Source organism: Dipodomys merriami, unplaced genomic scaffold (genome assembly GCF_024711535.1).
Source record: "Dipodomys merriami isolate MVZ:Mamm:240054 unplaced genomic scaffold, mDipMer1.0.p SCAF_11, whole genome shotgun sequence".
Classification (NCBI taxonomy): domain Eukaryota; kingdom Metazoa; phylum Chordata; class Mammalia; order Rodentia; family Heteromyidae; genus Dipodomys; species Dipodomys merriami.
The window spans coordinates 26,406,490-26,422,294 of NW_027202382.1; the positions used below are offsets into that span (position 1 = coordinate 26,406,490).

Below are 15,805 nucleotides of genomic sequence, written 5' to 3' on the forward strand. Positions count from 1 at the left end.
CTCCGGCCCTGCTACCCTCACTGCCTCCCTACCATCCTGTCAAAGTCAAACACACAGGAATAAAGCTTAACAACAAAGCTTCAAGAAGGGGCTGGCGCAGAGGTCTGCAGGCCCAGGCAGCTCAGAGTATGCTGTAGAGGGAGCTATGCTTGACTGGAAGAAACAGGAGGAGATCCTGCCCAGTATAATGGGGATGGGACGGGCTCTCTGCCTCTAGAGAACTGGGCAGGAGGGGTCAGGCCTCTGGTGGGCAGATGTCAGAAGCCAGACACCCCACAGTTCTTGAGTTTCAAATGCTGGCTACAGACTCAGCATTTAAAAAAACGAACAAACCCCCCAAACAAAGCACCAGCTAGACTAGATGAGGCTAAGGCAGCTTCCCCATGGCCCCTCCCCCCTGCGGGCAGGTGACGGTTACCTTTCCTCCTGATCACCAGGGCCAGCTCCCTTGAATGGGACTCCCGGCTGGCTTTGATGAACATCACCACCTGGTCGTGGGTGTGCTCTGAGATGTCCCGGCCATTGATCAACACGATCTGATCCCCTTCATTCAGTTTAGGAATGCAGGTGTCTGCCTGGATGGAGGAAGCAAGGTTCTCGGTTACCATAGCACCACCCTCAAGGGAAAGTTCACTGCGGTTCTCTGGGCCCAGACACTTGAGACCATGATCCAGCTCGCCTTCTCTCCCTCGGGTAGACTGCCATCCCTCTTACAGCTAGTGCTATGTGAACCTGGTAGCTTCAAGTGCAGCTGGGAAGTCGTGAGGTATTTCAAAATGAAGCTGGGAAAACTACGGAGCCATTTCTCCACAGGAGCCAACCTTTGCTAGTTGGGATAATGAAAGTAATGCCTACCAAGCTTTGTTTTCTGGACGTTCTGTCAGAACGCGGTGTGCCAGCTGGGAGTGAGTATTTATGAGTCTTACCATGGAGAAGGTCATCATCAGCACAACACCAGAGGCAGAGACCATTATGGGTAGAGATAGGAAGGAAAGCCTTCTCAATCCCCAGAAGCCATAAGCAGCAGAGAAGGCAAACAATAGGCTTTTTAAGGACGACTTAAGAGTGAAACCTATAAGGAGTGCTTCCCATTTAGAAAGCACAGTGGCTCTCTGACTCGGCTCCACTGCTTTATAAAAGCAAAGGAGCACAAAGGAACTACAGAGGGTGATGGGTGTTTAACCCTGTCAACATACACTATGTGCATGCATGTCAAAACAGTGCATGCTACACCTTAAATATATGCACTAAGACAAAGTAGAGAGAGGTAAGTGATCACAGGCCTCAGCAGGAGGCTGAATGGTGCTGGGAAGGATGGGGGGGGCACGGTGGTAAAATGTGATGTCCCTGACCCTGCGTGGGGTGAGCAGAACAGCAAACTGTTTCCCTCTCTTGAGCAGTACTTCCCCAAATTAGTGCACACAAACCACCAGAGCATCTTGTTAAAAATGCAGATCCTGGGTCTGCAGGCCTGGGTGGAGTGGGGCCAGAGGTTCTGCATGTCTAATGAGGTCCCAGGTGATAAGGTCTGCAGCTCAGGGCTCACACTCTGCAGCAAGACTCTATAGAATACAAGCTCCTATTCTCTCTCTCTCTCCCTCTCCCTCTCTCATTTGTCCATGTGGGCTTACATGTGCAAAAAAAAAAAAAAAAAAAAACAAGGAAAGAAGGGAAGAAAGGGGGAAGGAAGAAAAGAAGGGAATAGATAGAAGGAAAGAAGGGAGGAAGGGAGGGAGGAGAAAGAAAGGAAGGAGAAGGAAAGGAAAGAAGGAGGAAGAGAGGAGGAAGGGAGGATGGGAGGGCAGGCAATGAGACAGAGACCTGTTCTATCTAGAGGAAAGCAAACATGGGAAATAAGGTGGGACATGATTACTTACAGGTGATTCTGGATTTATCCTTGAGACCACAAGAGGCATCTTTTGATCCACTCCTCCCTGTACAAAAACATTTAAGTAGTTCACAGCATCAAAGACTCTGAAGATAATCACTAAACGCAAGACTTCTGGTCTAGGGAAGGCCTCAAACTCGCAGGGCTTGGCATCCCTCTCTGAATTCTGAACCATACTGCTGACCCTTGTGTACCTGCAGGACTGGCCAGAACGCTGCTCACAGCCTCCCCTGACCCCATCATGATCTGTGAACAATATACACTCAGTGGGTGTGTACTCCACTTAGCAATGCCAACAGCCCCACCTGGGGGTGGGGGTGCGCTTGGCAAGCTGTTAGAAAAATAGCTGTCAGGGGAGGCAGCCAGGCCTCAGGAGGGGCCATGTGTCATGAGCACGCTACGAGCAAGCAGGACCTCAGAGGGCCTCTGGGTAAATGAGAGGCATGACTGACAGCAGCCGGGCCACCAGACAGGAGCACTCTGCCCTCACTGTACACTTGTGTGAGGATTGAACACATGCTAGGGAAAAAACAAAGGGGGGGCTGGGTAACAATGCTCGATAGGAAATGTAAAGGGCCAGAGAGGAGGTATTTTAGGCTTTGTAGGAAAGAGGGCTCTGAGGTCCTCACCTCTGCCACATAGTAACGGAATGGACATGGCTGTTCTAATAACACTGTCTCCACCAACAGATGGAAGCTAGTCTATGGTCACAGTTTGCAGGCCCTGCCTGCAGGCTTCTAGAGCATGTGGAGGCCCTGCAAATGTAACAGCCATTTTCTCTCACCAGTTTTAGCAATACTGCAGGGTTCTTTTAAAAACAACAACAACAACAAAAAACCTCTCTTCCAAGAGGGTAGATCTGCCTTTCTGCTCTTCGCCCATGCCTCTCTGTGCCTCAGTATTCACCTGTGAGATAAACTTCAAAACAGTCAGCAAGGTGACATACACCCAGTGTGTATCAAACATCAGACACAGAGCAGGCATTTGGAATGAGGCAGTTGTCATGGACACATCAAAAACTCCCAGTTCCAAGGCGAGGAGCTTTGATGCCTCCCCAGGGAGTTTACTTGTGTAGCTTGAGCACACACAAGCCCATTTCCAACAGAAATTAAAAATTCTCCTGTAGATGATTTCATGCCATAACAACATCCTTAGGACTACACACACAGCATACCTTAAGATTAAATCCAAATTTCCCATCTTCATCTGGTGTGATACGGATGAGGATTAAGTAGCCGTCTCCATTGTCATTCTGGAAGACAGTTCAGAGTGTCATTGGGTTACTTCTCTCTCCAGCACTGAGCCGGGTGATCTGTGTTCGGTGATACGGCCTTAGTAGCCTGCCCAAAAGAGCGGCTCATCAGATCGTCTGGGCACGGCAGGACCTGAGCCCACTTACCTTGTCACAGTAGTACTGGCTGGCATCTTCCGTGGAGCCCCCTTTGGTCACTCTATGGTAGTCCTCTAAGAACCGCTGGTCAACGCCATCTGGTGAGCAGGAGCCTGGAGCATTTGAAGATGGAGATACAGAACTGGATGACTTCTGGGTCAGGCAGCTTTGTGCTGGATTGTTCTCGGATAAACTCCTTCATCGTGGGGAAGGAGGAGATATTTTAATAACTAGATTAATATTTGATTAGAACAAATATCCCTCACTCTTGGGCTTGGCAAGTCACAGTTTGCCAGGGTTCAATGGGCCACTGCAGGGATCCCAGAGTCCTTGGACCACACTGGTTAGTCAAGTTCAGGATATTTCCCTAAATATCATCATTTAGGGAAAAAGGGACAGTATGACAACGCTTTGTCTTCCTATAGGCTGCTGAAAACAACATTCCTCCCACTGCTTTAGATGGCTGGTGAGGAGAAGGGTCTAGGTATTTCTGGTAATTTAATTAAAAATCTTTGTGTATGTGTGTGCATGTGCCCAAACTAAGGTTTGAACTCAGGACCTCCTACTCCCTTTTGTTTTTTTTCACTCAAGGTTGGAGCTGTACCAATTGAGCCATGCCTTTACCTCTAGCTTTTTGCTGGTTAGAGATAAGGGTCTCATGGAAATTTTTTCTGCCTGGTCTGGCTTTGAACTGTGATCCTCACATCTCAGCCTTTTGAATAACTAGGATTACAGGTAGGGAACACACTACTGCCTGGCTTTTTTTTTTTTTTTAAATGTGTTGCCCAGGCTGGTCCTGAACTCCAGGAGATCTTCCTACTTTAGCTCCTGAGTAATTTGGGCTTCCAAGCTGTGCCCTGCCCAGCTTGGGCGGCATGAATTTTGACACAGACTCTTTCAGGTCAGGTCATACAAGTGCATAAGCCCCCTCTCTTCTGAGAGCCATTCCCTTCCATCTCATTTCTGCTGTTAGTTCTGCCTCGCAGGAGGCCTGGCTGCACAAGGAAAACAAGGCAACTGCTGCACATTGAGATCATTCTATCATTCCTGGTCTGCAGTGACTGGCCTGCGATGCCCATGATCTCATTCGTGACGAGACCACATGTTTCATTTCATCTACTTCATGTAGGTCCTTCTGCATCGTAGAGCTGCGCTGTATCTTAGAGCTGCATTGTCCAATATGGTAGCCACTTGTCACATGTGGCTTAGATGTAAATAATTTATGATAAAGTCATTTCCTTAGTTGTACCAACCACATCTCTAATGCTCAATGGCCACACGTAGCTAGTGATCACATCCCTGGACAGTACAGTTACAAGACATTTCTGTTACCACAGCAGTTCTGTTAGTGTTGTCTTGGACAATGACAGTCCATGAGGATGGGACAGACTTCTGTTCTGAGGGAAAGGGGAACTGGTAGGTAGATAGGGATAAAAAGTGCCTAACACCTGGCAGATAACCTGCGGCCCATCATGGAGCTTCTTGTTCCGATAGTGCCTTGAGATCTTGCTCAAACACCTCTTCTTCCTACAATGCCCTGGGAGCCTGTTCACCCAATGAAAAGAGTGAGGGCAGTGCACACACAAGCCATCTAGCAACTAGCACAAAGCTCCAAAGAGACATGGGAGGTGCTCTGGGTTACAATAACTGCCCTCAAAGAGGACACCATTTGACTTCTCTTTGGGGCCCCGCTCCAAATGAAGACTTTCACCATACTTTTCCTTTTGTGGCTTTTCTTTCACTTTCAAACAAACTTGCCCTGTCTGCTTTAAATACTCCCCTGTCTTTTAATTCTTTAAGGGGTAGAGAAAATGAATCTGTATCCCCCCCCCCAAGCTGGTATCAGTTCCAACTCCAATCTCAAAGATCAAGATGCTGAAGTCAAATGAGGGTGAGTAACTGGCCCAAGGTCACTTAGGAGACAGAAGTCTGATGCATGTGGATACTGAGCATTTTCTGTCCAGACCGTTCCAACCAGCTCTTAAGACTCATTTCTAATCTGGCAGGATCCATCGCTGCCTGTGCCCGCATGTATAGGTCAGGATGTTCAGTATTTCTGGGCAACTAAACTCCTAAGTTCAAGTGATTCTCCAGCATCAGGCTTAGCAATATGGATAAGATTTACTGGTTTGGTTTGGTTTGGTTATCCTGTAAGGGATCCAAGATTCTCACTTGCCAGATAAGTGATCTACCTTTGAGGACCACATCTTTTTTTTGGGGATAGGTACTGGGGCTGGAACTCAGGGCCTCACACTCAGTTCAGCTTCCTTGCTCAGCTGGCACTGTACCACTTGAGGCATGCCTACAGTCCAGCTTTTTGCTGGTTTCTGCCTAGTCTGGCTCCAGACTATGATCCTCAAGATCTTAGCCTCCTAAATAGCTAGGAATACAAACATGTGACACCTGTGCCTGGCAGTTCTGCTCTTCCCCTTTAGCAGTAATGACAACTGCTAAAGGGGAAGGAAGGATCATGATCTAGCAATGCTCTTGGGCTTTGTCACAGGAAGAAGCTGCAAAGGTTGTGTCCACATGACAAATGCTGGGATGAGTTTGGAGGAGAGGAACAGCAATGGAAAGGAGAGGAGACAGGTAAAGAAAACCCAGGCAAGCAAGGGGACAATGCAGAAGAGAACAGACTACTTAACAAAATAGTATTGATGAATATAATATTTAACTAAAAAGTTTAGTTTTGGGATTTCATTGTATGATGTTTCAAAATATTCTTTTTCCAATATAAATCTCAGAGCCGGGTGCCCCTAGCTTACACTTGTAATCCTAGCTACTCAGGAGGCTGAGCTCTGAGGATGGTGGTCAAAGCCATATTAGATAGGGAAGTCTATGAGACTCCTATCTCCAATAAACCAGCAAAAAAAAAAAAAAAAAAAAAGCCAAAAGTATGGCTTAAGTGGTAGAGCACTAGCCTTGGGTAAATAAGCTTGGGAATAGCACCCAGGTCCTGGGTTCATGCCCCAGGACTGGCATAAACAAAACACGCACAAAAATACCCCCAAAACAAAACCTCACTGTTCTCTGCATATACAAGGCCCTGGGCTCAATTCCTAGCACTGCAAAACAAATAAAAAACCACTACCACCACCACCAAATCTCAACAGTCCAGCTAAAACAGCTAACAGTACTACTAGTATATATAACACGTTCTGAGTCATCCTAGTAGGGTTGGAGAGGTTGCTTTCTTGCACTGTATTAAGTGAACGGCTGGTTTCTGGCCTATTCACCTATGTACAGAGATTACCTGCAGAGTTCAGTGATATTTTGTGTTTGGTGTACAGGATAGATGGACAGACAGACAAAAAGGACAATGAAGGATGAGAAGCAATGAGAAGTTGGCAACTGGACAGGGCATGGGATGCCAACAGCAAAAGGTGCCAAGATGTCATAGCTTCCTCTCTTATTGGAGCAGGACTTGAGGTACTCCTGATGGGGAGCTGAGTGAATGGGTGAGGAGAGGGAGGAGGGTGCTGCCTTAGGTAGCCGGCTCCACGGAGGCTGTTGTGAAAGGAGTGGGGGAAGGGGTGGGGTAAGGAAAGCAGACTGCACGGGTGGGAGGAAGCTGATGAGAAGGGAGGAGAAGAGAGAGCACCCGAGGAGGAGGGCACAGAGGAAGACTGTCTGCTGTCCTCCAAGAAGCAGACGAGATACAGAACTACGGAAGAGCAGGCATAGAGAATTCTCTTAACTGAAGAGTTACAATGTTAAAGAAATGAAAACTGACAAGGATTTCCCACAGAAAAAAAGACTCCTCCTAAATGTTTTCAAAAGTTGTTTGGGAAACAGAACTAACATGGTGACACCTAGAGAAGGATGGGGAAATAAAAAGAGAAGTAAAAGAAAATTCAATTGTCTAGTAGGTGCAAACCAGATCATATTGACAACTGTCCCTTCACCAGGACATAGGGCAGCCATGAGACAGGCATGAAGATGAAGAGCCAGGATTCCAGGAATTTGCGAGACGCTTTTCCACAGATGAGTGGGTAAAGCCAAGTGCAAGCCAGGCCAGGATTAGGGACAAGGACACACACATGCCTGGTAGCACCCTGTCCTCCTCGGTGGAGTCTCTGAGGAGAGGCTTGGATGGTGCATGGACCTACTCTCATATTCGGATCTGGTGTCACCCCTCTTATAAGGGGTTCAGAGAGTGATTGGCAAAGAGGGAAAAGGCAGAAAGTGGCTGAAGGAGGTGAGATCGTAACTTAAAGAACAGCAGGCAACACTGTGGGTAGGACTGGAAAGAAACACCGTGAGTTCTTGTGGGAGCTCTAGGCCAGAACCTGTATTCTAGAGCATCCTGTCATTCAGGTTCACAGGGGGCTGGTTCCAGGACCCCTGCTGCATGGAGCCAGTTCCCTTATATAAAAAAGGTGCTCTAATCCCTTATATAAAAAGGACACCAGATTTGCCTGTAACCTAAGCATGTCCTTCCATATACTTTAAATCATCTCTAGATTACTGACAATACAATGCCAATGCCACATAGACAGTTGTTACCCTGTTGTTATGATTTAGGAAATACTGACAAGAGCAACTGTCCCTACATGTTCAGGACAGACATAGCAACCATCATCAGCCTAATTAAACTGGATGGCGGGGGCTGGCTGTAGTGACCAGTGTCCAATTACAGCAGGCTACCACACTTAAGGGAGTTCCATGTTGGGAGGCATGCTCAGGTCCTTGGAGCCTAGTGATGGGTGTGTGACTGAACAAGAGGATCCCCGAGGTTCTATGTAATACACAGAAGTTTTGTCTATAGAAGAAGGTTAAGTTCTCAGGAAAGAGACAAAAATCAAAGACCACGACAGGAAACAACACTCGAGAGGGGTATCACAGTGGTGACCCATTAAACCAGTAACAACAACAAAGAAAAGGCTTTTGAGTACCACCTTATTCTGTCCTAAAACTTGTTTCCCCACAAGATATTTTCAAGTCAGCTTTTAGAGCGCATCTCCTACCATGTATCTGGGTGGAAGGTGGAGGGGGGGTTGATTTTTTTTTTCTTTTTTTGTCATGAAAAAACAAAAACTTCCTTCTCTTCAGAATTCAGTTTCCCCTGGAAGCAAGGAGAGGAACCCAGAACAAAAGCACACAGCCTGATTGGGCACAATGCGCATTGCCAAGACTTCATAACTATAATCATAAACTTTGGGGCGCTGTGCTATAAATACGGAACAAGCAGCAAGTGACTCATCTGCCGGGTAATGTTCCGACAGCCTCACTCTGCCACGTTGGGTGGAGAGCCAAAGCCTTCCGCTCTTCTTTGCTTTTCCTTCTCTCTCTTTTATACTGAGTAAAGAGCATTACACTTAATTCTTCTAAAAAGGAACCTTCTTCCCTGTCTGTGAGATTATTCACAGGATTGCTCTGACAGAATGCTTCTTTCTGCTGCTTAACACAAATCTGCTGTAGAAAACATGTCAAACGTTTCTTAAACATTTTGCAAATACTCACTGGAGTTCCGACACAGTTCTTCTCACTGAGTAGAGACCAGCCTGTACTTCTTGCCTAGAGAATGGAGCCCCACCCTATGCTGCTTTGGGGCCCTGGCCTCTGCTGACTGTTGCTTCCTGCTACCTGGTAAGGGTCCTCCATCTTGCTATGTGGGTTCGTAGTGCTGAGTTTCCAGCCCCTCACCAGACTTTCAAGTTTCCTAGTGTGTATGTGTGCACCTGGAAGACCTTGGTTAAAAAGAGCCACCTTTCAATCTCCATCGTCTGCTACTTTTCACATTTAGCGGCAGCATAAGGTGCCCTGGAATGACACCTCTTCTGAGGCTTGCAGAGAGAATGAGCATGCAGAATGGAGGAGTGAGCAGGACAGAACTCACTGAGGTCAACAGGGCCCAGTAGCATCCAGCCCCAGTCTTGTTTATTCAATGTTCCTTCCCCCTGGGACCAGGAAGTATATACATCATGCTGGTGGACCTGGGAATGAAAGGAGCTCATGTCTCAGAACAGAAAGCCAACTATCTTGCACCTGGCACTCACCACATGGTGAGACATCAGAGGCCACGAGGCCACAAGGACTCTGGGAGGCCACCCACTTCCGTGCTGCAGCTGAGCAGCCGCGAGAGAGGTGGTGAGTGCTCCAAGTGCAAGCCAGATGATGCTCCTAAATATCACTGGACATCTGCTTGAGAAATGTCCTTTCTGCTTATAGACATTGTGGGGCTCACAAGGCTGCAGTGAGTGACCGAACAGGCATTTCAGTCAGCACAAGTGCTGCCACGGCGGCTGTAGGCTGACAGGAATGGGTTCCCCTGGGCTCATCCCATGCTGGATTGGTAGCCAGTACTGACGTGACTCCTCACAGTACCTCATGTGGCTTCTGTGTCCTGAGGGACGAGTGCTTTCATTTTATCTTCTAGTTAGCTTAAACCTGAATTACCTGTGGCTCCTGTACTGGAAAGTGAGGGTCTTCTAGATGCTGTCCAGTCTCTGGCTGAGACTTAAAGCCATGACTGGAAGTGCCTTCCTTCTGCCAATGTGACAGAGCCCAGTGCTCATGGAGGGCTTAAACAGGCTCTGGTTGCTTTCCCCTGCACCCTTGCCTTGTGTTTCTAGGTTTGCTTGTGCCTTGCAGAGCCACCATGTCACAACAGAATCCACATCCATCCACAGTAGCCTCTACAATGGGCAAGCTGGAGGGACAGTGATCATTTCAATAAAAGCATCACTAAGCTCACACCATAAGGAAGCAATGACCATGAGGATTGTTTAGCCAGAGGTGTTAAGAACACAGATCATGTTTGCAGGAGAGGCAGCAGCCCCTACAGAAGGAAGGAGGAGGCTGGCAGTTAGTGTGTACAGCACCCTCAGAATGTACTTAGTGCTTTAAGCTAGTGGCTACCATGATAAACATTTCCAGATTAATTAAGGTGCCTGCTTGCTAATCCTTTGCTGGTAAGGGAGGCCTTATATTTCTCTATGTTGGCCATCATATGTGGCCTAGCAGAATGGGGACCCAGGGTTGATTTCCTAACAGCTTATCATCCAATTATACTTGAACTTAGAAGGTCATCTATGATCTATATGTTACCAATTTCAAAAAACTGACTTGAGATAGCATACCCTAAAGTGAATAGATATGATAGAATTGTATGATGAAGGCAAGGAAGGAAGAGAAGGAACCTGGATTGAGTGAAGCAAAAGCAACTGGGCCTAACATGCAACTCTGAGCTCCCTGGGGATCTAGGCAGGGTCCTCTGAAAATGGCAGCCCAAGCCTCAGCAAATGCCACGTAAGCCATAAAGCAGAGACAAGGAAAGGAAAACTATAAGATTCTTACTCTCGGTGTGGGCTGCGGTTCTGAGAGACTTCGGAGTCACTGTCTTTGGGGGACAAGGAGCCCTTGTAGGTATAGAACACGTCTTCAGTCTCTGTAATGTAGGTCATCTCATTTGCAAGGTTGTCCGCAGAAGAGTGTCGTGGCTTTCGGATTTCATGCCTGAGACGAGGGCTTCGCCTGCATGCGGGGAAGGGGAAGTGCATAGTGCTGAGAGCGCATTCCACTCAGAGGTCAGACAGCTGTCAGTGATGTCACTCTGTGCCCTAGCTTCTCCAAGGAGGCCTTGGCTGATACTGTTAGAAGGTCAGGGCTAGAACCAGAGCCAGGCATGGTGGCACACACCTGTAATCCTAGCACTTGGGAGGCTGATGCAATAGGATTATGAGTTCCAGGCCTGACTTGAATACACAGTAAACTCAAGAGCATCCTGGGATACATACTCAGACCTGGTCTTAAAACTAACTAGGCAAGCTAACTAATTTGAACAGTTAATCCATTCCTGCACCAGTGGAACCCAGAGCAAAAGAGGTGGCTAACACTGAGCAGGCATAGGAGCCTCTACAATGTAGTCTCAGCCTTCCTTATACATAGGCAGGATGAGGCAAGGCTTATTCACTCTAATCAATGGTACTGAAGGGTTTATTTTTGTTTTGTTTTGTTCTGTTGGTCATAGGGCTTGAACTCAGGGCTCAGGCACTGTCCCTGAGCTCTACCACTTTGAGCCACAGCTTCTCTTCTAAATATATATGGTGATTAATTGGAGATAAGAGCCTCACAGACTTTCCTGCCTGGGCTGGCTTTGAACCATAATTGTCAGCCTCCTGAATAGCTAGGATTACAAACATGAGCCACCAGCACTCAGCTAGGATGAGTTCTTCTAGAAGATCTCAGTTCTCAAGCTGTAAAGAGGCCATGCTGAATGTTCATAAGGAAATTCTAATAATGTTTATGCAAGGTTTAGAAGCTAGGTATAATTCTTGGCAACACTCACACCTCAGCTTGTCTACATCCTCTAAGGTAAATTTCTCTTGACTCAAGAGGAAATACTTGCTTTTAAAACTCTATCCTCTATGGGGGCTGGGAATGTGGCCTAGTGGTAGAATGCTCACCTAGCATGCATGAAGCCCCAGGTTTGATTCCTCAGTACCACATACACAGAAAACAGTCAGAAATGGTGCTGTGGCTTAAATGGTAGAGTGCTAGCCTTGAGTACAGAGAGGCTCGGGGACAGCACGTAGGCCCTGAGTTCAAGTCACGACCAACCAACCAACCAACCAACCAACAACTCTATCCTTTATTAAGTGCATGTAATGCGATGGGAATCTGAGCTCTGACCTGTTCTTTACAAGTGGCAGAGTCAAGGTACCATAGGCATATCCTTTACCTCTCTGGGCAACCACATTGCTTGCTCCAGAGGTTGAGCCAAATTAGAGACAGTTCTTGGAAAATCAGGGCCACACTTGGGCATCAGCTCCTGTAGCACATGCAGCCAGGTCCTCTTCTGCCCCTCCCAGTTGCCCTTCTTCTATTACTCTGTTAGCTATGACTCCTTAGGCTGTCAAGGGCCTGCCCTCATTACTTGCCAGCCCCTGGACCTGGGTAGTCATCAATGCTGTGTCCACCACAAAAGTAAGAGGGCTCTTCTGACTCCCTGGAGAAGACCTATAACTAGCAGCAAGGGCTGTGGCACCACGCCACAGCTGTGGCAACATCCAATCCTGCTGTTCTCCTGGATTCTGTCTGGTGCTTTCTCTGGGTTCCTTGCATTGTTGCCTGAAGAGATTCTGAACCACATTAAGTGGTTCCCTTACAGCACACATTCACCTCTTTAAGACACCTCCAAGACTGAGGTGACTCAGTCTTGGAAACCCAAAAAGCAAATCTACTTATCATGCCACAATTTCTAAGATGGAATCCCATCACAACCCTTCCCGGAGCAGGTGTTTCCCAGTGGAGGGCCTTGAACCCAGTAGGCCCTGCCTCTCTCAAGAGTTTCCCTCAGTCCCAGGAGATTCTGGCTCAGGAACTTCCAGCCCTGCCAGTCTTTAAAGACACAATGTTAATCCCACGTGGAGCTGGGGACAGGGATGATTGAGTTTTCCTTTTGCTGATGCCTAATCACTTCAGAGGCATTCACAAAAATAAAGTAGCATCTTTGAAGGACATTAGGATAGGATAACAGTTTTTAAAATCCCACTCTTTTGTCACGTAGGCTTACAAAGCATTTGTGCATTATGACTTCATGCGCCATCATTTTTATAAGGGACTGAGCCAAGGCCTCGGCCTTGATCATGCTAGGCAAGTATTCTGCCATGTGCTACACCCCAGCCACACATAACCCTCACTCTTTTTAAGTTGAGTTCATCTTTTTGTTTTCCCTTTTGGTGGGGTTTGAATGCAGGGCCTCGTGCTTACTAGAGAAGCACTCTGCTACCTCAACCACACATCTAGCTATTTTTTGCTTGTTATTTTTCAGATAGGGGCTTGAGTTTTTGCCTAGGGCCAGCCTCAGGCAGTGATCTTTCTAATTATGCCTCCTAAACAGCTAGGATTATAGGTGTCTGCTACTATACTTGACTGACTTCATCCTCTTGAAAAGCTGGCAGACTACTTCCATCTTTACTACTGTTACAGAGGGTCTTTAATCCTTACCTCCTTTACTGGGTTTCCCTAAAGTTGATTTTGTGGGATGTTAATGAAAATATTAGATTAAAGTTCCATGTTGTTTGCCGCAGGACTTCTCAGCGTGTTTAATATTACTAATGTCTGCCATGATTCTAACAAGAACATCTCAGAGGGCCACCACTGGCCAGTTTTATTGTTTATTTACATTGTGGTACTGGGGATGGAAAACAAGGGCCTTGCACATGCTATGTGAGGGCTCTATCATGGAGTTGCTCAAATTTCTTAAGCTCAAATACATTTTTTAAAAAGAGCATCGTTCAATGTACAAGTGGGTTCACTTCTGCAATCTTAACTATGGGGGGCTAAGAATGAGAAAACTGAGGTTCAAGGCCAGCTTGGGCAGAAAAGGAATTGAGAAAATAACTGAGGAAGGGGTAAGAAGACCTTCATCCTAACCAATAATAAACAGGAATAGAGACATGGCTGGGTGGTATTGGGCCAGGCTAGCAAACATGAGGCTCTGAGTTCAAAGGCCCAGTAATTACTGCCCCCCCCAAAAGCATCTCAGAATGGGAGAAATAACATCTGCTATTCTAACACAGTAAGGTAACTATGGCTGACAACAGGTAATTGCATATTTAAAATCAGCTAATAGAAAGGTTTAGCCTCAAACACTCGAGCCTTCTGTCTTAGACGCCTCCTGAGTGCTGGAATTACTAGTGTGAACCACCTCATGTGGTGAGTAGAAAGGACTTTGAGTGTTCCCAACACAAAGGTATGAGGTATGTCTAAGATGATGGATATGCCAATTAGCCTGATCTGGTAAGTTAACATCACATACATGTACATGAATATCACACTAAGCTATAAATACATGATGTCCATGAAAACTTTATAGTTATTTTAAAAGACCACCTCAGCATCACACAGTACAGAAAATGTTCAGAGAGATGTGTGCTTCAACTACTTCTGCAATAGCTAGGAATGCACATGTAAGATCTGACAGTAGGCCGTCTGTGCTGACAAAATTACAGTGTGTATATATATGTATATATATGTATATATATATATATGTATATATATATATATGTATATATATATATGTATATATATATATATGTATATATATATATATATATATATACATATATATGCGCACACGCATATATATGTACATATTTTTAGAGGTACCGGAGTTTGAACTAAAGGCCTTACATTTTCTAGGTAGGTGCTTTACTGCTTGAATCACACCCCTTGCCCTTTTTGCTTTCCTTATTTTTCAAAGTAAGCCTCATTTTATTTGCCTGGACCAGCCTAGACTGCCATCCTTCTATTTATGTGTCCCATATTGCTGGGATGATAGATGTGTTCCACTGTTCCCAGCTGTTATTGAGATGGGGTTCTGTGGACTTTTGCCTGGGCTGATCTCAATCTCCTGATCCTTGTGCTTCTAGAGCAGCTAAGATTACAGGAGTGAGTTATAGTGCCTGGCATGCGTCTGGATAAGATCAAACATGTTTGCTGGTACATGGGACCAAATAGGACATACCAGTTGGGGGTGACTGGAGGGGACCGGGAAGGCAGGCTCTTGGTTTCCAGATGCTCCACCGATAAGGATCTTCTCATGGCTGGATTCCATACCATCCCTCCAATCACCTTTTTACAATATTGGTTATTTACAGACCTGAAAAATCAGATACAACGTCATTTTCCACATGTCCAATAGGAAAGAAAAAAAAATATCAGCCCTCCTGATGACAACCAAGCCAAGTTACAGGAGTGGAGGCAGAGGGTCACAGGAGAAATGTCCTCTCATTCTGGCTTTTCCTTATATTTCTTTTCTTCTTTTGATAAAAATGCTTTTGTGTTTCAGTTACTTTAAGTCAGCCAGCTGCTTCACGATAACCAAAGCTTACCAGATCATTAGGAGAGCACAGAAATACAGTTCAAATAACCTCAGAGGAGTGTCACTTTACTCAGGGCAGTAAGAGTGAAAGTATTAACCACCCTTCCAGATGCACTCTGTCACCAGGGCCGGTGAAAGCCGCCACCATAAATCACTGCTAACTCTTGGGCAGAGAACCTGGGAATATACTTAGAAAGTATAGTTTCAGATCACCTTCTTTGAACGTGCTCCCTGAAGGTTTACCTCTGAATTTTAAGTCATATCTACAGTGTTTCTAATGAATTCTCCATACTACTAGGGAAATAATCTGAAGGGTGTTAGTGGTTCGTTCTGGCATTTCAAATTTAAACCATGTTCTAATACCTTGTGAAAACATTCTACACATTTCTTGGTGGCCTAAAAGTGGACAACCAAGCAACCAACCAACGAAAACAAAACAAAGACAAATAAAACCAAACCCTCCCTAAAATGTCACATGCTAATTACACAAACCACCCATTACCAACCTGATCAACTGCCCACAGTAGTGTTGGTGAGTGAGTCTTTCCTCAGAGGCACAGTCACATCAGAAACAGCTACCATTTAAGATTAAAATAAAGGGCACAAGCTGCAAGACTCAAGGCTTACTATACAAGAGCCCCAAAGCTTGTGTGTGTCAGGGTGCCATTGCCCTGTATGCTTGGGAACCACTTGGGCT

At 46.1% G+C, this 15,805-nt stretch overlaps 1 protein-coding gene across 4 annotated transcripts in view; it reads right to left on the reverse strand.

The window, feature by feature from the left end:
* Ptpn3 (protein tyrosine phosphatase non-receptor type 3) overlaps positions 1-15,805 on the reverse strand; it is a 146,822-nt gene that overhangs the window by 25,972 nt on the left and 105,045 nt on the right. For all 4 annotated transcript variants that reach the window (XM_070011337.1, XM_070011346.1, XM_070011355.1 and 1 more), the window contains 6 exons: positions 14,752-14,886; positions 10,578-10,754; positions 3,288-3,474; positions 3,063-3,140; positions 1,878-1,934; positions 419-575 (listed from right to left, as the gene is read on the reverse strand). In XM_070011337.1, coding sequence (XP_069867438.1) covers positions 419-575; positions 1,878-1,934; positions 3,063-3,140; positions 3,288-3,474; positions 10,578-10,754; positions 14,752-14,886 — 791 coding nt within the window. The remainder of the gene's footprint in view (positions 1-418; positions 576-1,877; positions 1,935-3,062; positions 3,141-3,287; positions 3,475-10,577; positions 10,755-14,751; positions 14,887-15,805) is intronic.